This window comes from Marmota monax, unplaced genomic scaffold (genome assembly GCF_021218885.2).
Source record: "Marmota monax isolate L192 unplaced genomic scaffold, Marmota_monax_Labrador192_F-V1.1 WCK01_AAM20220418_F8-fsc00051, whole genome shotgun sequence".
Lineage (NCBI taxonomy): Eukaryota > Metazoa > Chordata > Mammalia > Rodentia > Sciuridae > Marmota > Marmota monax.
Window position 1 is genome coordinate 16,605,148 of NW_026695202.1, and position 25,325 is coordinate 16,630,472.

The window sequence follows — 25,325 nt, forward strand, 5'->3', positions numbered from 1 at the left end:
TTAGAACTCGGAAGTGATCCTTGTCCCAGGCACTCCTTCCTCTCAAGGGACTCTGGCTGCAGTCGCTTCCCCAAGAGGGTCCCCAGCAGACAGGAGGCTCTGGCGGGGCGAGGGGGTTGGGAGGCCAGCCGGCTCAGGACCCCGGTGCTCTGGCCTTCCCGCCCCAGGCTCCTATCTGATGGCTAAGGCGAGCGCAGACACCGAGGTTAACACCAAAGCAGGTTCCCCTCGTGCCCTGCCTAGCAGCAGGGACGAGCCCTGGAGCACAGCCCCAGAGGCCCGCTTCGGCGCTCAGGAGTCCGGCTGGCCCTCGAGGGCGGGCCGGGGCGGGCCGGGCGGGGCTGACCGACCAATGAACGGGCGGAAGAGCTCGGCCCCGCCCGGCCGCGCTCAGCCCGGAGCCGTCCCGGGAGGCGGCAGCAGCGCGCGCAGCCCCGATCCCAGACCCAGACCCGAGTTCCACCGACTATGGCCGCGTTGGCGCAGCTGCGCGACTGTCAGGTACGCTGGGTCCCCCTCGGCCCACGGGGTGGCCCATCGCCGGGCAGGGCGGGACCGGCCTGCGGACGACCTGGGTCAGGCGAGGGGGCGCTGCCGAGGAGGACTGGCCGTGAACCTGGCGCAGGAGTCGGTCCTGGGCGCCCGGGCGCCTCGGTGTCCGCGCACGGAGAGGCTACACGATCCTCCTGTGGCGTCCCCACCTAGGAAAGCCCCTCGGAGTCGGGGAGACCCCAGGAACCTCCTAAAAATTTTGCTCAGCCGACATGACTGGTACCACAGGGACACCAAATGGAAGGAGGTTTCTTCAAATCGCCCAGGGGGACGGCCCTCTGCTGGCCAGGGTTATTTCCTCCATTCGGGGAAATCAGCGGGTCTTTGGCCTCTGGCCTGACACCAAGGGTGGCTGTGACAGTGAACGAATCTGACCATCTTGAGTTGTTTTCTCTGGGGGACTTGAGGGTCTGAGTCCTCCTATAGAGTGGAAGGTGGGAGGTGTGGTTTGGTGGTTGACAGTGTTAGGTAGATAGTCACAAATGGGTGTGACGGGAAAGGACCTTGAAGGGCTGCTGAAAGCCATAGGGAGCCTTGCCCGACAGCACCTGGAAGGTTGGGGCTGGGTATGTTAAGACATCCTCCAGAAAGATCATGTCACACCCCAGGAGGTGGCCTGGACCCTCCCTGACCACCAGGACTGGCACAACCCCCCTTCACCCTGGCAACTGAAACATTAAGACCCTCACAAGGACAGCTTGCTGAGGGCTAGTCAAATGGATGAAGGGGACAGGAAATTGAGGCTGAAACAGGGGGACTCCACTTCCTAAAAATCTCCAGCAGAGACTTACACCACCCTCTCTTTCTGTGGTCCACGCAGTTCTTATGCTGTCGTTAAAAATCAAGACTAGAGCTGGGCAAGCCTCTTTGGAAACTGCCCTGGGACTCCCCCCCCCCCCCATAAAACTGGAGGGCAGGAGGGATGCACTGTCCCTCTCCTCTCTGAGAGAATCCACACTTTTCCTTTAGAGTGTCTCCTTTGCTCTTTTCTAATCCCTTCTAATAAACTCATGCCTGTTACTCTGAACAACATGTCTGGAATCTTTCTAGTGGATTTTTGTTGGTTGGTACTGGGGTTTGAACCCAGGGGCATTTAACAACTGAGCCACATCCCCATCCCTTTTTTTATTTTTTATTTTGAGACAGGTTCCCACTAAGTTGCGTAGGGCCTTCCTAAGTTGCTCAGGCTGGCCTCAAACTTGTGATCCTCCTGCCTCAGCCTCCTGAGTTGCAGGGATTATAGGCGTGCACTACCACACCCAGCTAAGAACTGGAGTTTGAAGAGCAGGGTCTCCACAGCTGCCATCATTTCGTAGCAGGTCTGTGCCCTGTGACAGCAGGTGCTATACACTTTGCCAACCAGGTGGAAAGCCCACCCTCCTCCAGGTTGCTCTTATGTGCTAGACTCCTCACCTGTAAGGTTGGACCTCCCCTCCTGTGCTGAGTGTGTGCCTCCTCCAGACACTTTAGGTCACCCTCCTGGATCCTCCTGTTCCCGTTTTACAGAGTCTGAGGGGGAGGGTCCTGCTGAGGACACACAGCTTTCAGGGATTGGATGGGACTCTGTCCCAGACAGGCTTACCTCTCGCTGTGCTCTGCACTGCATGAAGTCTCAAAGCCCACGAGAGCCAGGCAAGGCCACATCTTACAGAAGCCTGAGTGCTGGGCATGGGCAGATGGGCAATGTGCGGGGTGGGGCTCAAGTTCAAGGCACTTCATGGAACCTGGCCCTGGTGTTCCTTCTTCCTGTGTGTAGGCATGGAGGGATGCCGGGCTCCCACTCTCCACGCCAAGCAATGAAGCCTGCAAGCTGTTTGACGCCACCCTGACCCAGGTATGCCTGCAGAGCAGCCGGGGCCCCTCCTGCACGGCTCTGTGGAGAGCGTTCTGCACCTAATTGGAAGCTTTTTAAGTTGCACTGGGCTGCGGGGAAATCCGGCCCTTTGGAGCATGTGGGAAGTGTCTCTGTTGGCCACAGTGTGGCTGAGAAGCCCTCTGTACTCACTCTTCTCCTGAAGTCCCCCGGGGCAGGCAGACAACAGTGGACTCAGCTGAGCCCCCACCTGTGGACTGCTGAGGCTTTGATGTGGGCTCTGACCTGTAGGGAATGGGTTCCTGCGCTGGGCTGGTCTGCGAATTTGCCTGCGTGTGGCTAGGCCAGGACCTGACACTGCAGATTTCTCCACCAGCAAGGGATCCTGTGGTCTTGGACCGAGGAGTAAAGACCAACCAGTTTGTTGGACAGGTTGGGAAACAGAGGCCCCAAGGGTTGAGCTGACTAGAGTAGAAGGTGGTCCGGGGAGTTAAAGGCAAAGCCAGGATGTATCTTCCCAAGCATGCTGAGGGAAGCCGACTGGACCGACTCAGTCCACACCACGGGAGGACCAGGGAGCTCTTAGGAGCATCTGAACTGCACAAGTTCACTGCTGAAGTGCCCTTGCCACCTGTGGGTGTTTCTGTGCTCAGCCTGTCCTTGCCAAGCGACTCTGTGCTGTGCTTTGGAGCTGTCTGCTTTGTGCTTATCAGGGCCCCCCTTGTCCCTGCTGTGCCTTCTTGGCCCCTGGGGAGTACTTGAGCCCTTCCACTCCACATTCCTCATTTGGCAGCAGCTCACCCTCTTGCCTGTGCACATTCCGCCCTGTATACCGGTGTCTCTGTGCCTTCCTGCCTCAGCAGGGGTTCATGAAGCTCTGTGCCAGCTACTCTGTGCCTTATGAAGAAGCAAAAGGACAGATTTTAAAATCCAATGCATTATTAATGACTTTAGGATTTAAAAAAAATAAGTATCTGTCTTAATCCATTTTCTGTTGTTGGATCAGAGTGCCCGAGACTGGATAATTCCTAAAGAAAAGAGGTTTATTTAGATTGCAGTTCTAGAAGTTCAAGAGCATGGTACCAGCATCTACTCAGCTTCTGGTGAGGGCCTCATGGCAGGAAGTAGAATGGGATAGGGACCAAGGGGCGGCCTGATTTATAACCTGCTCAGAGAGAACTAATATGGCCTTAGGAGAAGGACTTCACTTCCTCTTAACGACCTGGTCACCTCAAAATGTCTCCGCCTCCAACACTGCTGTATCCCCAGCCCTATTTTAGTTATTTTTAAGAGGAGTGAATTAGAAGCAGGAATTGCAGGCAGAGAAGCTGATGTGTGGCAGGCTACCTGTCAGGAGGACCAGCGTTGGGTTTGGGAAATGGCATCACCAGGCCAAAAAGCATCTTGAGTCATCTGCGTTTAATCTCTTCCCAGGAAACCACAATTTATGCTTTCTAAGAGTTCAAAAGTTATGCCAGAGTCCCAAACATACCCACTGTCCTAGAGAGAAAAGGAATCTGGCGCTGGGGTGTGGCTCCGCAGTAGAGCATGTGCTTAGCCTGCGTGAGACCGCAGCTCTGAAAAGAAAAAAAAAAATCCAGGTTTAGACTCTGCCTTCATTAATAAGATTCAAGGGGTCCCTGAGGACAACTTTGTTTTACCTTTTTAATTCTAGTATGTAAAATGGACCAACGACAAGAATCTTGGTGGCATTGAGGGCTGTCTGTCAAAGCTCAGAGCAGCAGATCCGACCTTTGGTGAGTGATGATCTCCCCAGTGAGGAGACGGTGTGGGCTCGGCTGGTGGGGAGGGCTGCTGAGGGCAGCCACGGGAGGGAGGGCCTCGGCTGCAGTCATGTCTGGGTCCAGCTGCTTCTGTAGGAGGCTCTTTCCAGATTTTTTTCCTGATTACCATCAATTCTTCACGAAGACACTGATCCACCTTCTGTGATGAGGAAACTGAGTTTCAGTGAGAATAAGACACATTCCCAAAGTTGTCTGAATCCCAAGCTCTGAACTCAGGAGGTGGTGACTACAGACTCTGTCAGAGCCGCCAGGGTGGGGGCAGGACAGGACCCGGCGGGACAGGCTGGCACACAGGCAAGCCTTGTGGGTGGTGGGCAGGGCGTCAGCACAGTGCATCCCAGACCCTAGGTGGGCATCCCAGTGTGGGTTGAGGCTCTGGGCCTGGGAGGAGAGGAGAGGACTGGCAGCAGGGACCCTTCCCCACCTGCTGTACCCTGGTCCAGATAAAGGCAGAGGCCTCGTGCTGCCCTGGCAAGGGCAGACAGGGATGGAACTGGGGAGGAAAGGGGAAGCTGACCCCAGCTTGCAGGGGCAGCCAGTGGTCAGGGTGGGCTCAGGTTCTTTGAGAAGACCTCAATCCCAGTTCAGAAACAGGGGCCGCGTGGACGGGCCTAGCACTGTGGTAGTTTCTAGGTCCCAGGCCAGTGGACACCCTGCCTCTCTCAAGGTGGGAGCTGGGAAGCCAAGGAAGGGTTTGACAAGCTGCTGCCCCAAGGCACCCTGACCCCCACTGTCAGCAAGTGAGAGCTGTGGGGCAGGGTTGTGCACCTCTGCTCTGGGACCTCGTGGGACCAACCTGAATGGTGTCCACTGAGCATCTCCAGGGGACAGAGCGCTGGTCGTAGTGACAGTACCAGCCCATGAACCCACAGGCAGACCCCTCCCCCGCTCCTCAGGTGAAAGGGCAGGTGCTTGGGACATGGGCACTCGCCAGAGTACCCTGTTAAGAAACTATGTGTGGCTGCTTCCAGGGCTTTCCTGCTCGACCGTGCACTTTGGCACAAGCCATCGAGCATGCGTAGTCTGGCTCACACTTCTGGGACGTGAGCTGGCCATTTCCCACACGGGGCTGGTCAGGGCTCAGCTGGGCCGTCTAAATCCAGAGCTGTTTTCCAATCCTCCGCCAGCCATGGGCCAGGTTATCTCTAACGGCCTCGTGCTCATCGGCACGGGAAGCTCCGTGAGGCTAGACAGAGAGCTGGACCTGGCCGTGAAGACAATGGTGGAGACCTCACACACCCAGCTGCTGACACCGCGGGAACAGCTGCACGTGTCTGCGGTGGAGGCATTTGCCAAGGGGTGAGGGGCCCCCTGGGCCAGGGCCTGGCGCTGCGAGGCCATGCGGGGTGGTGTGCAGGCCGTCCCAGTGCCCTTGGGAAGGGGCAGCTTCAGAGGAATCCCCACCTGGGGGGCCGCTGGCTGCAGAGAGCGTCCTGCTGGCTGCTGTATGCCAGGCAAGGAGGTACCTGTTGTGTGGGATCCCAATCAGTGTTCAGGGCGACTTGATTCCTAACTAAATGGCTTATTATTTTAACAAAAAAAAACGGATGGGAAGGCATTACAGACATATCCAGAAGAGAGAAGAGAAGAGGACATATTCACCCACATACTGCTTACCACCCAGACTACTGTCCATTTGCTCTCCGACCCTGACAAAGCTACTGAAATGATCAATTTACAAGGGGACCCAGGGACTCCCATAGGCTAGGCAAGTCCTCCACCACTGAGTTACACTCCCAGCCCCTACTATAATTTTTAAAAACCAATTCAGTGAGCCGATCACAGTGTCATACTCTGTTATCCCAGTGACTCTGGAGGCTGAGGCAGGAGGATCGCAAGTTCAAAGCCAGCCTCAGCAACTTAGTGAAGCTCTAAGTAACTTAGTAAGACCTTGTTTCAAAATAAAAAAATAAAAAGGGCTGGGATTATGACTTAGTTGTAGTAAAGCACCTCTAGGTTCAATCCCCAGTACAACAAACAAACAAGCAAAAAACAATTCAGTGCAGACTCCCACACCAGGTATCTTACGTTTCCCACGTACGTGGGCTTTGTGTTCAGCGGAGCTGAGAGATCTCTCTTGGTTTCCAGGAACTTCCCCAAAGCCTGTGATCTATGGGAACAGATTCTCCGAGACCACCCAACAGACATGTTGGCCCTGAAATTTTCCCATGATGCCTATTTTTACCTGGGCTATCAGGAACAGATGCGAGATTCTGTTGCTCGAGTTTACCCCTTTTGGACACCTGACATCCCACTTAGCAGGTATGGTGGAAATCACATCATTTTTATATCTTAATTGCTTTCTTCATCCCTAAAAATATAACCACCCTTATGGACCTGCCCTAAAAGTAATGAGACCGCTGTTGCTATTCTAGTTCTTCAAAGTTAAAAGGTTTCCTCTTCTTCATGTGATCTTGGCATCCTGTGAAAATGGTAGTAATATTATGTACTGGTCAGGATGGGATTGTTTGCTGCTATAACAAGTATTCCCTAGGGCTGGGGTTGTAGCTCAGTGGTAGAGTGCTTGCCTCCCATGTGTGAGCCACTGGGTTCAATCCTCAGCACCACATAAAAACAAAAAAATAAAATAAAGATATTGTGTCCAACTACATCTGAAAAAACAATTAAAACAAAACAAGCATTCCCTAGATCTTATTCTCCAAACTTTATTATAGCAAATTTCTCACGTATACTCCATGTCCATCTAAAGAAGGCCAAGGGTTCTGTGACAGTGTCCTTGTCTCCCACTAGGGTCCCAGCTAGTGACGTAGCTGCCCTCTGGACACAGTTGCTACCGGAGAAAAAAAGAACTCTTCTTAAGGGTTCATAGTGGCAATTCAGTGCTCAGAATGAAAGGGATACCCTGCCTCTCCCACATCATGGACCAGAACTGAACACATGACCTGATCCCCTTAGGGGAGAGCAGAAAGTACAGTTGTCCCATGTTTGGGAAGAGAGGAAGGCCAGGTGTGTCTGACAATAGCCTGTTGACCACCACCCATGGTAGGCTTCATTGCAATTTAGTCCTGGGATTGTTGTGAGCATCAAACAGGTTAATAGAATAAAGAGCTGTATTGGTCATGGCTGTCCGAAAAACCCCCACAAAAGCCCCAAACAGTAGGAACTTGGGCTTGTTCTCAGTCCGTATCTCTCTCTTGATCATTTTTGCTACAATAACAAGCATCCCTTAGATTTTGTTCTCCAAAAAGAAGGAGAAAGAGAGAAAGAATTGTTTTAAATTGGCTCATGTGATTGTCAGGTCTGGCAAGTTTGAAATCTGTAGGGCAAGGCAGCAGGCTAGAAGTTCGTGCAGGGGCTAGCATTATAGTCGAGTATCTGAAGGCACTCTGGAGGCGAAGCTCCTTCTTTTGGGGACCTTAGTCTTTACTCCTAACACCTTCAACTGATTGGAGGAGGCCTACCCCCATTATGGAAGGTAATCTGTTTGATTCAAATTTTACTGATTTAAGTGTTAAAAATCACATCTAAAAAGAAAAATATCCACAGCATCAGCTACCCTGGTTTTCATCTAACAACTGGGTACTGTGGCCTCGCCCAGCTGACACATGAAATTATCCTGACATCCTGTTAATACCTGAAGTGCAGTGAGCACTTAGTAATTTTTTTGTTTTTGTCTTTAAAGCTACACCTGGAGCTACTGCTTTAGAACTTCGCTTTGGTGAATAACGAAAGTTAGAATCGTCTCTGTCCATGGTGGTAAAGATTAGTGAGGACAACACCTGGGCCTCGAGCAGAACCAGCATCCCTCTATCTTGTTCTCACTTAACCCCCCAAACACACAAGGGAGAACGCCTCTCGTGTAGGCCACCCTGGGGCTCTGGGGCCCGGATGAGAACTGCGGGTGTGTGTCTGTTCAGCAGCGTCTTGAGTCCAGCCTGGGCAGGGCCAGGGCTGACAGTGCATTAGACAAACAGGTCCCGGCGCTCTGGGCCTGGGAGTGGCCAGGCTGTCCAGTGGGTGCGTCCAGTCGGGCAGTGGGCCTGTGCACAGTGCTGCAGGAGCAAAGGAGGAGCCGCCGACAGCCCACGGGCCACAGAGGCTTCCTGGGAAGGTGCCTGGAGCCGTGCCCCTGGGTGGATTTCAGCAGGGCCAGGAGGACCAGCGGTCCTCATTGGAGACTGCTGATGTCTGAGGAGGTGGACACTGAGGCCACTGCTATGTGGATGGCGCTGGGCTTGGGGACAGTACGTGGATGATGAAGGCCACTTTGCTCCTCACCAACCAGAAGCCTCAGATGGTTGAGCAGCTCAGGGCTTGGCACGGGCTGGAGCAGGCCAGTCTCTCTGGGCTGCCGTTGTTACCGCTGTTGACCGGTGACGAGTTCTTGCTTCCCCAATGTTGAAGAATAACACCAAAGAAGCACGCCGAGGCAAGGTCAGAGTAGAAATTAGAAGTTTATTAAGGGACAGCAGAAAAGACTTCTCCCAGAGGAAGAAGGGGACCCAAGAGGTGGAATCCGTGGAAGGGATGTTGTCTCCCCTTTTTATAGTTCTTTCAGTGATGGAATGTAGGTGGGAAGGCCCGAGGGGTGGGACACAGGTGGGCCAAAGAAGTAATCTGGTCAGGAAGGACTTCTGAGTCAGCACCTTTTTGCTGGGGGCTGTTCATTAACATTTCTTTGAGGTGGACTTTGGCCTAGGGCCTTTTCGGGACTTCCATGAGTTGTCCTGTGTTTTCCCTGAGTCATTCTCCGCATGGTCTCCATTTTAGATTTCACTCGGCATTAGACCCGATTTATCTAACTACACTGACTACCTAACTTTAAATCTGGCTTCACAGTAACCGAGTTCCGCCAGCCGCATGGCTGAAAGCAGCATACATGCATTCACTTTTGGTTCAGAGGCCAGAGGTCTGCAGCAAGGTTTGGGCCAGACCTGTTTTCTCCGAAGGGTCTGGGGGTCCCTCCTTCCCGCCACCAGCTTCTGGTGGTGGCCAGACTCTCTGGTGTCCCTTTAATTTCTGCCTCCGTCTTCATGGGCCCTCTGCTGTGCCTCTCTCTGACTTCCCGTGGCCTCCTGTAGGGACCACAGCCTTTGGATTACTCCCACCTCAGCTTGACTTGATTACATCTGCAAAACCCTGTTTCCAAGTGCAGTCACATTCACAGGTCCTGAGAGTGATAATGTTACCACGCCTTGTGGGATACAGTTCCACCTACTACAGGTCCATCTTTTTATATTGTGACATTTTCTCTGTTCCCAGCTATGTGAAAGGCATCTATTCGTTTGGATTAATGGAAACCAACTTCTATGATCGGGCAGAAAAACTTGCTAAAGAGGTAAGTGAGCTTTTACCAGCATGCATGACCCTTCAGAGAGGGGCCATCAGGTAGGGCAGAGCTTTTGAGGGCCACCCCTCATTTGTGACCCACTCTGAGCATCCTCAGAGATTTGGAAGAGGCTCACATTGGTGCAGTCATCTGCCAAGGCAGGGCTTCCTCCTGTCTGTCACTCATCTGTGCCTTTTGAGGTGTCCAGAGCCACATCCACGTCTACAGATTAGGACAGGGAGGCGGGGGCCCCTCACTCACGTGGGATTGCACAGTATGGTGGCTCTGGGCTCCCATCAGCCCTGTTTGTCTCCAGAGCCATAAGTGCCTGGCTGAGACAGGATCTCACAGGTGATGAGGCAGAAGCAAACTTGTTCTTCTTGCTTGAACTGACCTTGGTAAGCATTGCTAATGGCACCAAAGCTCTGGGAGTCAGTAATGATAAATAAAGGCTGCCACAGGCTCTTCGTCCTCCTCAAGTGATGAGGTCTTCTTGCCTACAAGTCCTCCTGTTGGCCAGGCCTATTGCTCAGTGTACATACCTGTGGGAAGGGCCAGTGCGGAGCCTGCTAGGTGATGTCTGCCTTCCCAGGCCCCAACTCCATGCCACCTGGTGCCTGCTGCCTGGCACAGAGCTTGGTGGATGCTCCACCAGCCCAGATCTCAGGCCAGGCAGCAGGCCTACATGTATGGCAACTCAAGCTCTGGAGGAGTCCCTCTCTGCCACTTCTGTCCCTGCAGAGTGGAAACTGAGGCTCAGGGAGGGACTGTCCTGCACAAAGGGTGACAGCTGCTCCTGATCCAGCAGTGGACTGGCATGTCATGTATGCCAGCTCTTGTCCACACTCTGTACCTGTGACCCTAAATTCCTTGTTGCCCAGACAAGACAGGCAGAGGCTCGGAGAGGCCAGGGCCAGAGCCTGCCCCAGGCCACACTGTTCACTGCTGGAGGTGGTCAGATTCTCACATGGGCCTCCAAACTGGAAGGCTTCAAGCTGCCTGTCTAGACCCCTGCTTCCCGGCATCCTAGCCAGGAGGCTTCCCCCAGGTGTGGCCCTGAAGTACCCTTTCCCACGAGACCACTGCTAGGCGTGTCTGAAGACTGCCTGGTTACAGAATCGGAGCCCAGGTTTGAGGCTCAGGATGGAGGTTCTTTGCCTTAGCTCTGAGTCAGATCTGGGAGGACTGGGTAGCTTCTTGGCCATCCTGGCTCCCTGGTGACCAGGCACCATTGTCCAGGGGCCAGCCACAGGAAGATCTCTTAGGAGCCATCACAGATGGCTCTCTGGTTGGATGACGTTCAGTGGGCACCTGAGGGACAGCAGGAGAGTTGAGAAAGGTCGGGGGCAGGGAGGCTGTGGGAACTAACATGGCAGATTCACCCAGGGGATGGCAAAAGGTGGAGGCTTGGGTGCGCCTCACAGGAGCAAGAGGCAGTGAGGTAGGCCCTGCTCCTGCCCTGCTCCCTCGCGCCCCTGGCTCCTGTTATTCCCAGGCCGCACACTCTGACCCTTGTCCTGACCCCCATAGACAATCACTGAGCATGAAGGCCAGCTCCATGTGTCCACCAGACTCCTAGGACAGCGAGGATGGTGGCAGCAGCTCCACTGCCCTGCACAGGCCTCCTAGGGCAGCAGCAGGGCCCCTAGGCCCGCCCCAGCCTAGCGAGGGGCCAGAGAGGCAGTGGCTGGCTGGCCAGGGGAGCCTGAGAAGGAAGCCTGAACGCTCCCAGGGTCCTCCAGAGGGCTCCATGCAAGGGAAGAGGCTGTGGCCCCCGCCAGAGCCAGCGAGAGCCAGCGGGGGCAGGGCTCTGCTCTGAGCCACAGCCCCCTTCCTCTGCCCTGCGTGAGCACAGCAATGTCCCCAGGTGCCTGGCACCTGGGCCTCCCGGGACCTGGGACCCACTCTCTTCCTCCCGCAGGCCCATGTGTAGTGGGCAGAGCCTGAGAAAGCCAAGGCTGGAACAGGAAGGAGGGCTTGCTGGGGACCACCTGTTGCCAAACCCTGCGTGGGTGCCCGGCTGGGACAGAGGTGCTCGGCCCTTCCGTGCTGCTGTGGAAGGTGTGGGAAGGTGGAGGCAGTGGGGCTGCAGGACTCGCGGCTTGGCATGGGCCTCACCAGGGGACTCAGAAGGCCACCCGGGTGGTCATCACATGAATGTCAGTGGGAGGGGGCAGCCACAAGCCACTGCGGCTTGTGACAGGAAGGTGGCATCAGTGACCCCTCCACCAGGGGGAACCAGGCCCAGAGCCACCAGACGGCTCAGCAGTACAAAGGAGGCTGTGAGGTCAGCGGCTGAGCTCTGGATTTCGGAAACCTGGGCGAGTCACTCAGCCCCCCTGAGCCTCAGTGTCCTCATGTGTGGAACGGGCGGGGATACCCCCTCAGCACATCCCGGGGTTGGCACCACCAGCTGGGTGTGCCCCAGGCACAGGGGCCGTGGAGCTGGTTGTTGGTTGTGGCTCTGCTGAGTCAGAACTCAGTCTTCACACTTGCTCTGCCCTGTCCAGGTCAGACCCTGTGCCCCTTAGAAAGGTGCTGCCCCGGCCCAGGCCAGCTGACTGACCCATGCTCTTCCACCCGCCCTACCTAGGCATTATCTGCGGAGCCCACGGATGCGTGGTCGGTGCACACCATTGCCCACATCCATGAGATGAGAGCCGAGGTGCGGGCCGGGATGGACTTCATGCAGCACTCGGAAGCCCATTGGAAGGTGTGCTTCTGTGGCCACCTCATCTGCCCCGAGGCTTTCTGCATGGGAGTCCCAGGTGGCTTAGCTCTCCAGAGTGTGATCAGCTCCAAGTACCTGGGCCAGGCAGCAGGGTTCCCTGGGAGCCACAGCTGCCAACGTTGCAGGTTACTCTAGAATTGCTCTGGGCCTGAGGCATTTGGTTGCAAAAGAACTGGATCAAAAGGTCACTAGGGAGATTAAAGCCTGGTGTGGGTGGGACTCTGAGTTGGCTGGCATTGGCCAGGGGCTCCTCCTGAAATCGCTGAGTAGCCTCGGCAAGTGTTTGATGCAGCTGGGAAGGAGGCCAGGAGGCCTGTGGGGGCGAGGGCCGTGGTGTCTGCAGGACTGGCATATGGGGGGCAGGTATTGGGGCCTCTAGAGTCGTGGCACCCTGCCAGGCCCTTTCCAGTGGCCCAACCACTCCGGCCTCACTGTGCCCACTCCCGGCTCCTGACTTCACTCAGCCCCGATGTTGACTGGCTGCCTTCTTGGGATCTTTTCCTCCCTCCCTGCAAGCCAAGGTGGCCCTTCCTCCTCTCTGTGTGCCTCTTGCCCCAGGCGTGCTCTGGCACCTGGCCTAGCCACCTGACCAGGTGTCCTTGCTGTCCTGTCCTTCTGTGTACCATGGTGGGCTCCCCAGGGCACCGTCTACCGGGGCAGCAAGTCTTCCCCAGAGCCTGGTACCAGGTGGCCGGTGCTCAGTGATGTGAGAAAAAGGACCCAATGTCCCTCTGAGCCGCCTCCTGGCCCATGACATTCCCAGTGGGGTGTGGCTTACAAGAAGGTTCCGGCATCTCCAGGAGTGTTCCTGGGCACAGCATGCTAAGAGGTAGCTATATTTGAGAACCCTGATCTGTGAGGCCCACGTGCAGATCTTTCTATGGATCCCCAAACTTTGGGCACTGTAAGGCCCCAGGGGCAGTGGAACCAGCCCTGGGGAACCTGGAACCTGCCACCTCTGGCTCCCCAGGCAGGTACTGTGTGTTCTTGTAGGCAGGTGGGCAGCTGTCTGGGGTGAGGAACACTAGATTATCCCAGTCCTCCCAGCTGAGGGGCAGGAGGCTGGCCCAGGCAGCACCGGGGGCAGCGAGGCTGGGCCTCCTTCCCATCCTGCTCACAGTCCTTCCTCAGCACTCTGGTTTTACCATGCCTGACAGAGGCCATAGAGGCCCAGCTCTACCCTGGGTCATGACCTTGGTCCCTCTGAGCCCAGTTTTCCTCATCTGTACTATGTGAAGCCTTGGCCCCAGATGAGTCCCCCATCAGTTTGGGTTCCGACACAGCCAGTGGTCATCTCAGAATGGATGATTATCCTTTGGTGTCCTATCTGTCCTGGTGGCTCTTGGCAGCCTCTGGCCTGACTGGATAGCTCTGGGTGTGGGTGGCATGGCCTGGGGCTCCCTTTCCTTCTTCGGCACCTGCCTTCTGCATCTGCAGACCCAGATCTCAGTGAGACTCCAGTCTCTACCCCAGGCCTTTGTCCTTCCCTGGGGAATCCTTGAGGGTCCAGTGCAGACTTCTCTGTCCTCACAGGGCCTGGTGACCTGGAATGAGTAGCTTAGATGAGTGCAGGTGCTACCCCATGACCGATACTGTTGGGGATGTGGAACCCAGAGGAGGTGTCAGACCCCACTGGGCTTGGGGGGCAGTGGTCATGGAAGGCTTCCTAGACGGGGCAGCTTCTGAGCTGAGTACTGAAGGATGATAGGTGTTTGGCAGATGGAGGAGGTGAAAGTGGAGGGTATTCTAACCCAGCAGCTGCTGGAGCAAAGGCCAAGGCCTATGAGAGCCTGAGAGGGGAGCCGGGCGGTTGGTGGCAACTTAGGTGGACATAGGCTGTGTAGGAGGGGCCTCTCCTGGAGGGGTGAGGTGGGGTCTGGGGAGAGGAGGAGCCACTGCAGGGGTCTCAGAGAAGGAAGGGCAAGCATCACTGTGTGGTGCCTCTGGACAGACAGGGCTGGGAAGGACTTGGGGCAGTGGATGGAGACCTCAGACCATTCACTCAGCTTTTATTGAATACCCATGTTCCTTCAGGGTGAGGAAGACCTTGGGGTTCAGCTCTGTGGAGGGCAGGGAGGAGAAGTTGGGTCCCTCCTCACAGCCATCTTGTTTTAGGTTTCCAGGGATTGCACACTGCCCCTGGCAGGGGTCATGAGCCCAGTCCCTCAAGCCTGGGATGCCCCCGTGGGCCCAGCTCTGAGCAGAGCCTGCCTCCATTGAGAGCTGGGCTCTAGCCAACAGCAGCACCACTGGAGTGTCAGCCCGCCCTGCGTGGGCTTCCCCAGCCCTGCTGGAGCACACCCACACTTAGCCCCTCACGATTGAGCTGGGGATCCTCACGGTTTTATCCAAATGCCGTGAGCCCTTGGGGTGCACGGTGGGGTCTAACATTCCTTCCCTGCTCCTCACCTGAGGGGGGCTGGACCTGGAGCTACTGAGAGGCTCCCTGCAGGGACCCGGGGACTGCTGCTCCTAGCTGGGGACTGACAATGCATCCACCTGCCCCAGCCCCAGCTTCCCCTCTGTAAAAGCAGGAGTGATGGTTGCTGCCCCTCAGCCCTGAAGGCCGTAAGGTAGTGTACAGATGCCCAGCACAGGGCGGCCTGGGAGCCGGTGCCTGGCAGGGCTGCAGGGCTGCCAGGCTGCCCTCGGAGGTGGCCGGTTCTGTGCAGCACAGGATGGTACTGGTTTCTCCTGGGGCTGCCAGCTGCTTCTTTGACTCTCTTCTTCTTTCCACAGGACTCGGATATGCTTGCTTGTCATAATTATTGGCACTGGGCTTTATACTTGATTGAAAAGGTAAGATGGCCACCCTGTGGGCAGCCTCATTGTGAAGACTTGGAGGAAGAAGTGCTGTCTAGGGTTTGTTGTCTGCCTCTGCCACCGAGCCCCGTGCTGTGTTTACACCCGAGCTGGCCTTGGAGCCAGACAGCTGCGTGTTTTCAAGCCGGAGCTGCTAAAAAGCATTTTTCACTTTTTTTTTTTTTTTTTTTTTTTGGTACCAGGGATTGAACTCAAGGGTACTTGACCACTGAGCCACATCCCCAGACCTATTTTGTATTTTATTGAGAGACTGGGTCTTACTGAGTTGCTTGCACCTCACTATTGATGAGGCTGGCTTTGAACTCACCATTCTCCTACCTCAGTCTGCCGAGCCACTGGGATTCAGGTGTGTGCCACTGTGCCCGGCCATCTTTCACTCTTGATAAGTGGGAGTCATGTGGATTGTGGGTAGTTTGTGACCAGTATCTCTGCTGGTCACAGATGGGAACTCCCAGAAGGAGTGGGGGCTTGGGAGTCCCTGGCCCCAGGGGTTCCATGAGCTTATGGGGGTGCTTCTTTTATGCTGTCATCATAGAGACAGGAGGCTCCCTGGAGGTCCAGGGAGAGAGGGGTGAGCAAGGTAAGGTGTGGTGACTTGGAAAAAAAAAAAAAGCAAGCGGAGAACCACTTGAATATACAGGAGGGAAAATAGCAAGAAAAGACTAGAAGAAGCTCCTAACAGGTGATGGGAGCCGTGCGCCCCCAGGCTGAGCATCTCTTGTGCAGAGTGCTTGACACAGAAGTGTTGCCGATTTAGAATTTTCTCAGGTTCAGGAATATTTGTGCATTCATAATGAGATATCCTGGGGCTGGTACCCATGTCTGAACACGAAAGTCACTGATGACTCACATGCACGTACACGTAGTCTGGGGGTGACTTGGTGCTGTGCTTGGCATGTGCCTTTGTGTTTGGTTTTCGTCCTGGGATGGAACCCAGGACTTCCTACACACTGGGCAAGTGCTCCACCACTGAGCTGCACCCCTAGTCCTTTTTATTTCTATTTTTAAAATTTGAGATGAGGTCTTACCCAGATGGGCCTCACACTTGCCATCCTCCTGCCTCAGCCTCGGAGTGGCTGGGATCATGGGTGTGTGCCACGCGCAGCTTGTGCCTGTGTTCTCACTGCACCCGTCACCTGAGGTCTGGTGTGGGATTTTCCACTTGGGGTGTCATGTCAGTGCTCAGAGGTTCTGGATTTCAGGTTTGGGGTTTTCGGTGTAGGGCTGCTCAGCCTGAGTGAACTTTCCTGGTAGGAAAAATGGTGCTTCCACAGAAACTGCTCCCTCCACAGCAGTTTCGGGTCCTGTCATTATCTCAATTCTTGGAGCCAAGAACCAAGTGGGGGCAGCAGGCTTGGCCTCTTCCCTTCCTAGGACGCAGGCCTGAGCCCTCCCATCCCCCTTCATAAGGTGGAGGTCCCGTGGGGCCTTTGGCTGGCTGTGTTCAGTGCCTTTCTCGGCTTTACAGTTTGCCCCTCCAGCTGCTAACCATGGTGACTTTACGTCCTCAGGGTGAATACGAGGCTGCACTGACCATTTACGACCAGCATGTAAGTGTTCCGGGTTCTGTCCACGTAGTACTTGCCTTCTCATCTTTGATAGACCTCTGTGCCACCAGCACTGTCCCAGCCAAAGAGCAGTAGGAGCAGAGACCCGTCCTTGTGTGTGATCTCAGAGGGTTGAGTGTGGCCAAGAGCCGTGTTGTAGCTCAGTGTGCAATGGGCATTCCATTGACGCTGTCCACCCTGCAGGTGTGGTAGATGCTCATGTCCAAGGTGACCATCTCTGTAATCGCTAATTCCTAGGTTGCTCTTCTTTGGTAAGATAATTGATCTGCCCCTGGAATTTTTTTATGCAAAATGTAAAATTAAGTGGCTTGAGTACGTGGGCCACACTGAGCATCTGTCCCCACCTCCATCTCCAGAACTTATTGTCTTCCTATGCTGAAGCTCTATGCCCACCCTCCTCCCCAGCCCCTGGTGTTCTTTTGAAAAATGACCCAGTGAGGGCTCAGTACTAAGACCTGTGGCCACAGAAGTTCCCATGATTTGGGAGTCTGAACACTAGAGAAAAACCCTCTGAACGGATCCTTGAAGTGATCGTTCCTCGTTGTCAGGACTTCTGAGAGTCATGAAGGTGGTGTGCACTGTGTGCCGGGAGGTGCAGACCAGGTCACCTGCTGGGCAAAGCTGAATCTAGAAATGCAAGCCGCAAGCCGAGTCTCCTGATGCTCAGAGCTGGGGGGTGACAGGTGCCAGGGCCTGGCATATGCCCCTGGGTCCTCAGTGTGGCGGGCTCCTTCATGTCTGCCCTGTGCCCACTCTTGTACATGTATCCGTGTGGGCCATGACAGGGTGACGGTCTGGATGATTGGGGTGGTGGGTCCTGTTAGCTGAGGCCTTGCTTTGTGCGGGCCGCACTCACAGCCCAGGTCCGTTGACTCTGGTCACCCCTGTGCCCCCACCTGCCCTCCCCCACCCTCAGCTGGCCATCTGAGTCCAGCCTTAAGTGGCTCTTGTCTTCTAGATCCTCCCCAGCCTGCGGTCCAGCGGTGCAATGCTGGACGTGGTGGACAGCTGTTCAATGCTCTATCGCCTGCAGATGGAAGGTAGTGTGTCCTGCCCTCCCTGGGCCCCTTGCCCCCCTCTCCCAACACAATGAGGGTGAGCTTTAGGCTGGGCAAGAGCTCCTTAGCCACAGGCCTTGAGGCAAGTGGCCACCTGCCACCTGCCCCCCAGGTGCCAGCTGCACGGCTCTTTTCCAGCCTGCCTGAGGCCACTGGCCACAGCCACCACCTACTGCTCTTCTTCCAGTCCCCATCTCGCCTGAGCATGGGAGCCTCAGGCTTGTACCCAGGGTGGCAGCTGCTGTTCCCACAGCCTGTCCCTCAGGCCTGTGGGCCTGATGACACCTGGCTACTTACCTCAGTCCTCTCCTGTAGCACGGAAGGCAAGCATTTCTCAACCCTGGGATCACAAAGTGGTCTCTCAGCCCCGTTATCCGATGCTCTGCAGGTGACCCGGAGAGGGCTGGCCGCGGCTCAGGGCTGTAGATGGCTTCCCGCCAACTGCTACAGAGCCAGGTGGCCCCCACTCCTCCAGACTCAGCAGGACCAAATCTGCACTGCCCGCGCTAGGCCCTAGGGCACTGGACCACGTGGGGATGGAGGCCCTGGGCAAGCACCACAGGGACCCGAGGGGGGGCAGTGTGAACTGTTTCTGGAAGGTTCCAGGAAGGATTCCTAGCAGAGGTAAAATGTGAACCATGGAAGTTGATGGTGGCAAGAGACGGGGAAGGGTCTTGACAGAGGGAGCAGCCAGTGGCCTGCGAGGGACAATGTGGGAGGGCAGGCTTGAGAGGTCATGGTCAGATGGGGCAAGAGGATGGTCAGAGCAAGCAGTTTGGCTTTTATCTGGAGTGGGAGGGAGCCTGCCAGAGCAGTGCTGGACAGGGCTTGGCTCTGCCTTCCAGAAAGACCGCGCAGCTCAGCTGGAGACCCGAGAACAGCAAGGGGGCCAGGGTCCCCGAGGAGGCCAGAGGATCCTCACAGATGCCAGGGGATCCCCAAGAAGGCCAGGGGATCCCCAAGGAGGCCAGGGTCCCCAAGGAGGCCAGGGGATCCCCAAGGAGGCCAGGGGATCCCTGAGGAGGCCAGGGTCCCCAAGGAGGCTGCTGCCACACTTTCCAGGCTTAGCTCTGTGGTCATTCCTGTAGTCAAGGAAGTAAAAAAGCTGAAACTGGCCAAACTTGGCCTAGAACTGGGCAGCAAGGGGAGGGCCCCCTGGACCCTGAGACCCTGGCATCCTGCACGTTCCTCTTTGGAGGAAGAGACCTTCAAAGGCACTTGGAACTCTCTGGGGAGCTTCGATCTGGGCTGCCTCCATGCAGAGAGAGGTTAGGGAAGGGCTGGGAGAGCCCAGACTCCAGCCTGAGAGGAGGTGGCCGAGCGAGGGGGCAGGCAGGGGATGAGAAAGGCCCTTGCTGTCCTTGCAGCACAAAGTGGAGACTCCAGAACCATTGTCCAGTCTGATAGGATGAAAAAGAGATCAGGAGCAACGTTGGTGGAGAGGCAGGTGCCTGGGAGAAGGAGAACCCAGGGCTCGAGGACCAGGAGGGGCCGCAGAGGGAGGGCAGAGGCAGGGCCGTCTGGAGTTGAGGAGGACAGACGTACAGGCAGAAGGGTGTTGTTAATTCCATAGATTTTTAATTGAGCGCCCACTATGTATCAGACACTGTACTTGTGTTAACAACTGAAGCATTTCAAGTGCTTTGGGGATTTGTCAGAGGGGTCAAAGGCTGTGTTTAATAACACTTGACAATTCTTAAAATTGGCTTCACCTATACATTTAATGTCCTTACAGTTAAACAAAGTCAACCTAAAGCAGGGTCCACAGGCCTCCTCAGCCCCGTTTACCTGGCTGCTTCCCTGGAGCAGGACTGTGTGGGCTTCCTGAGGGGTGCCTGGACATGGGAGGCCAGAGTGCAGGGCACGTCCTGTTCCCAGTCTCATGCCAAGTCCTGTGTCTCTAGGGGTATCTGTGGGCCAGAGGTGGCAGGACATTCTGCCTGTGACCCAGAGGCACAGCCGGGACCACATCCTGCTGTTCAATGATGCACACTTCCTGATGGCCTCCCTGGGCGCCCGGGACCCCCAGACCACACAGGAGCTGCTGACCACCCTGCAGGATGCCAGCGAGTATGCAGAGGGGCCATGGAGCAGCATCCAGGGTGGGGCTGGCCCCTGCTGCTGCGAGGGTCGGGGAGCAGGGGCCGTGTGAAGGCCTATTCAAGGTTGCTGCTGCCTGCTGGGGAGGCTGGGGTGGAGGCCATGCAGGGAGTCGGCTCTGGGGACGCCTGCGGAGGGCCATTCTCAGGAGTGTGCCCTGCCGGCACATGATGTCTAGAGGTGCACCTGGTACCCCAGCTCACTGCTCTTTCCATCCTCAGGGTGGGTGTTCGAGCCTCAGTGTCATGAACAGCCTCCCATGGGGGACACAGGGGGGCCCTGTGACCAGAGACACCTGAGATCCTAGGCCAGGTGCATCTCTGCTCTGAGCCTTAGCTTCCTCATCTGCAAATTGGGGCTAGTGACTGCCCAGGGCTGACAGGTTGCCTGGGAGGCACAGGTGCCACAGACATACCCTCCTGTGGTCGCCCTGACTTTCAGTGCCTTTGGGCAGTCTGAACCTCTCTGTAAGGTCGCCACTGTTATACCCACTTTATGGGTAAGGAAACTGAGGCCAGAAGTCGGGGCACCCGTCCAGGGCCAGGTAGCTGACAATAGGCCGTGTCCAGCCCAGACCAGAGTTCAGAGCGCTCTCCTTTCCCGTGGTTGGGCTGCTTCTGTGGCCTCACCCTGTCAGAGCACCTGCCCTGTGGCTGTGAAAGGGTCCTCGCTTAGAACACTCATGGAGGCAGGACGTCACGCTGTGCCGGACAGCTGCTGAGAGTCTTGTTGATGGCAGATCTCCAGGAGAAAACTGCCAGCACCTGCTGGCCCGAGATGTGGGACTGCCTCTGTGCCAGGCCCTGGTGGCAGCCGAGGATGGGAACCCTGACCGCGTCTTGGAACTGCTCCTACCCATTCGCTACCGCATCGTCCAGATAGGGGGCAGCAATGCCCAGGTGAGCTGGCTGCCCCCAGTGAAACTACTGGCCAGAGCAGGAGGGCCTGGGCCAGGGAGCCCGGGCACCTGCGGCCCACCATCTCTCCTGTGGTATCAGTGTCCTTGAGGTGGGAGTGTCCTTGTCCCTCACACTGCCTGTAAGTGTGGCATCGAGGGCTGCAGGCTGTGCTGCGTGGTGGGGCTGGGGTCCATCTCTCATCCATGTTACAGGCACCTGACTTGCTAATTACCTTGCAGAGAGACGTCTTCAATCAGTTACTGATTCACGCAGCCTTGAACTGCACCTCCAGAGTGCATAAGAACGTGGCGCGGTGAGCTCCCCACCCTTCCCCGGCACGCTCACCTCATGTGGGTCTCCCTATGCCTGGAGGTTCCGATTTCTGAGGTTGGGAAGGCACAAGGCTACCTGGGATCACGTTCTGGGTCAGCCTGCTCAGTGTGCCCAGAGAACCGGCCGACACTGCCTCCCCATGTACGTCTTCCTTCCTCCTGTGTGGGTCGAGGAGGGCTGAGGGCTGAACTGGTGCAGGTGCCCGGGCAGTGCAGAGCAGCCTGGGTCTCCTGGGGCAGGGTGAGGGAGCCAGGGGAGCCACTGCATGACCTGGCCACCCGGGGCATGGTGCTCCCTCCAGGTGTCCACCAGGCACAGGCCATCCCATCAAAGGCAGGAGACCAAAGCATAGGTCAGAGTGTGGCCCAGTGTGTGCTGGGAGCTTGGTCCCCAGTGTGGGGATGGTGACAAGCTGGTGGAGCTTTTGGGAGATAGCTAGGTCACTGGGGCCTAGTGGCAGCTGGCTAGGTCACTCAGAAGAGAGAATGTAGTTCTGGAAGGACTCCATTAGTTCTTTCCGTAGCCTGCTGTTGTAACGCAAGGCCACCCCATGCACTTGGCCACTTTGGCATGCAGCTGTTTTTCTTTCTGCTTCTCTGTGTTGTGACCCATCCAAGGGCATCATCACCAGAGACCAAACAGATGGAGCTGCCCAATCTTGGACTTTCAGTCTCCAAATCTCTTAAGCTAAATAAAACCTCTCAACTAAGTACCAGCTTCTGGTATTTTGTTACAGCAACAGATAACAGACTAATACACCCTTGGTCCCTAGCCATAGTGTCTCCACCCGAAGGACCAAGCCTCAGTCCCTTCACATCACTCATCCACCACAGAACCCTTGTTGTCAGTTGTTGAGGTCTGCCTTATTCTCTTGGGCTCCCATAAAACACAACACAACACAACACTGCAGCTTACACAATATACTTTTATTGCCTTTCAGTCCTGGAGGCTGGAATGTCTGAGATGGAGGTCCATCAGGGTTTGGGCTCTGGTGAGGCTGCTCTTCCTGGCTTGCAGATGGCCGCCTTCTTGCTGCATCTTACTTCCTCTGAATGCCAGAGTGAATCTCTCATCCTTCTTACAGGTGCCCCAACCCCATCACGAGGGCCACTCTTATGCCCTAGTCACCTCCTAATGCCATCATGCTGGGGCGAGGGCTTCGACATGTGGACCAGGGCTGCGGGAAGGACACTGATTTCCGTCCACAGCGGGATCTTTTTTTTTTTTGAATCCTGGGGATGGAACCCCAGGGCTGCATGCATGCTAGGCAAGCACTCTGCCACGGAGCTGCATCCTCACCCCTTTTTATTTTTTGAGATAGGTTCTCACTAAGTTGCAGAGGCTACCCTTTAACTTGCCAATCCTCCTGCCTCGGCCTCATTAGTAGCTGGGAGTACAGGCGTGAACACCATGCCCAGCTCATAGCAGGGTCTCTACCTCAAACCACACCTATACTTGCTTTCTTCACCCTTGCTCCCAACCCCCACCTCTGTTCTGTAGCTCGATGTCTTGGACAGTGCCGTGTGCTTCCTGCCCATGCCACATCTGCTGTCCCTCTGTCCCCAGCATTGGGCTGATGGATGATGATGAGCTGTGAACTTTTGAGCCTTGGCTTTCCCAGAGGCTAACAAGGTCACAGTGATGACCCCACCCAGAACCCTTGCCCTTGGTGTCTTGGGTATCTAGTTTTTATCTCTGAGGCGGAATCAGGTGTCCCAGTCTGCTCCTGCCAGCAGCGCACAGTGCTTCCTCCCCCCACCCTTTCCCCAGCTGAGGCCAGGCCTCTGGGCTGTCCAGGGCTGCTGGGTCCCTGCCTTGGGCCCAAGGGACAACAGGCCTCCACCTTCTTTTGGAAGGTGTCCTACAACAGAACCTCACGTCTGTCTCGCAGGAGCCTGCTGATGGAGCGCGATGCCCTGAAGCCCAACTCACCTCTGACCGAGAGGCTCCTCCGCAAGGCCGCCAGCGTCCACCTCCTGGAGTGAGCCAGGCCTGGCCCATGGCCTGCAGAAGCTCAGTGGTGGCCTCCTAGCTTTAGTTGGGCTCCCCTGGGGTTAGGATTAGGAAACAGCTGGTTGTTAGAGGGCAAGATTCGGCCTTAGCAAAAGCCCCCTGAGCCAGCGGTTCTTTAGAAAGAGAACACAAATCAAAGTGTGATTCGGCATTTTCTTGGGAAGGGTGAGGGTGCAATTTTCATGGTGCTGCTGTCTCTAGTCGCCTTGTAGGTCAGACTTGCCCATGGGCACACTGAACACCAGCTCCCGGTGTTCATGGGTTGGAAGGTGGGGTTGGAAGGTGGGGCTGGCCAGCTGAGGCAGCCCTGCCCACACCTAGCTGCCCTTGAAGGAAATTCTTTCATGTCCTTGTATTCTAGACAAGTCCTCCTGTCCCATTTTTCAGGGGAGGGTGTGATGAGTGGGGGAGTGTGCCCCCCAGGGTCATAGCCAGTGAAGCCACCTGACCTCCCTGGGAGGGTCTTCACCTCGATGTCTTTGGCCTCAGCCCCCAGTGCTGCCCCAACTGCCCTCCTCCTAGATCACAAGCACACAGAGCCACTCCTGCTTCGTCTCTGGAGGGACGTTCTTGAGCCACCCTCCCTGGGGGCTTTGGTGGTGTCCATCTGGGCTCATTTCTTTCTGAACTGTACCTGGGAATGAGGCCTTGAGTGCACTCTGATTCTATCCCCTGGGTGCACATGCATTACTGGGGTGTGAATTATGCTCCGGGGTGCTCTGTTGTGCAAAAACCAAAGCACTGGTGTGTGGCTGGAACAGGATTGGAGCTGTCCTGTGAATGCTGCCTGTCTCCTGCTTCCCCCTGGCAGCTGTGCTGCTGGCAGCCTTGATACGGGGAGGTTCAAGTGCAAAGATGTTTTTCAAGTCCCTTCAGTTCCCACTAAAGTTCACTGGGGACTCACTGGAGCAGGAAGTGGGCAGGTCTCCTGAAGGGGAGAGGAGGCCTTCAGACCCACTATGCCCCTGCAGTTTGCTCAAGCCTGGGCAAATTCCCAGGATTAAAATGAGTTAATTGTTTTTTTTTTTTTTTTCCCTAATTCTTATGGGCACCTTTGAATGTTCCAATACTTGGGCTGGATTCTGCAAAAACTAGCTTCTCCTTGAACTTGGGTGGGTGGGAAGCAACTCAAGAAAATAGTTAATAACATATTGATCTCAAGAGAGGTGCTGTGTCTTGCCAGACCTGGTGGGGCATGCCTGTAATCCCAGTGACCCAGGAGGCCAAAGCAGGAGGATGACAAGTTCCAGGCCAGCCTCAGCAATTTATAGAGATCCTGACTCAAAATAAAAAATAAATGACCAGAGATGTAGCTCAATGGTAGAATGCCCTTGGGTTCAATCTCCAGTATCAGGGAAAAAAAGAGACATACTGGGAGGATGGCCTTAGGCCTGAGCCTAAGCAACTCCAGTTTGAAACCTGCCGTCTTGGCTGGCACAGCTAACATAGCCCTCCAGTGTGGCCCTCAGACATAAACAAGTCACTTCCCCTCACCCTGATAGAGTGAAGCCTCTGGCAGGCTATCCTCACTTATTAGGTGAGAAGATCAGGGTAAAGACCACCAGGCCAGATGTTTCTGACCCCAGGATAAATGGCGTCAAGGAGATATCCGGTGGTAGCTGATGAGGATTGAAAGGGGGGTCAAAAGCCCCAAAATTTATTATAAATAATAGAGCTAATGAACAGGGATTCAGCCAGCCAAAACAAGGATGTACTAGAGGGCCTAATGAGGACCTGGACTGACATCCCGTCATTTGTCATTATTTTCCTGATCCTCTGCATGATCCTCACCGCTCTCAAACTCTACGGCCTCATCTGGACCTTGGTAAGAGCCAAACTTCTCCCTATGACCTTCTCAACTGGTGGTCCACTCCACACTAGGAGAAGCCTGCCTTGGTTCCAGACCTGATCACCGAGGTTTGAGTGAGTGTGCATCTGCTGGACATCAAGCCTAAGACTTGAGACTTCTGAACTTAGCACGCAGAGGGAATGTCTGTCATTAACCTGTCATGATTAAGTGTGTTTTGCTGTGCTTAGAATTAATCTCAGATCGTTTTCTGTGAATTGATTATGTCTACTGCAATGCCTAGCAGTAAGGATTGCCGTTTTCTTGATTAAGAACCTATAGAGTGAAATTGTATTGAGTGATTTGAGTGAATAAAGCATTGAAAAGGGCAGAAGCACGTGGACATTCTTTATTTTTCTCCCTCGACTGCATACGTCACAATTTTGCCCCCTTGAGACATGCTGTCTCTACCCAGAAGTTGAGGACACATTCAAGGGGGAGCCTCCTTCCCTTTTCTGGTTGGAAGCCAGACACAACTTGGCCAAGGAAGTGGG

The 25,325-nt window shown here is 55.4% G+C and overlaps 1 protein-coding gene across 2 annotated transcripts; it reads left to right on the forward strand.

Annotated features, from left to right (window-relative positions):
• The first annotated feature begins 383 nt into the window (after positions 1–383).
• On the forward strand, positions 384–25,165 carry Ttc38 (tetratricopeptide repeat domain 38). Of its 2 annotated transcripts, XM_046429454.2 has the most exons (14): positions 384–501; positions 2,309–2,386; positions 4,041–4,122; positions 5,298–5,469; positions 6,259–6,432; positions 9,394–9,469; positions 12,054–12,173; positions 14,931–14,990; positions 16,526–16,564; positions 17,541–17,622; positions 19,545–19,710; positions 20,480–20,639; positions 20,879–20,952; positions 22,864–25,165. In XM_046429454.2, the coding sequence occupies exons 1-14, from the start codon at positions 469–471 to the stop codon at positions 22,955–22,957; spliced, it is 1,410 nt and encodes a 469-aa protein (XP_046285410.1). In that variant the 5' UTR covers positions 384–468; the 3' UTR covers positions 22,958–25,165. The 2 variants fall into 2 exon arrangements, with proteins under 2 accessions (XP_046285410.1, XP_046285411.1); XM_046429455.2 differs by lacking the exon at positions 12,054–12,173.
• Positions 25,166–25,325: the final 160 nt, after the last annotated feature.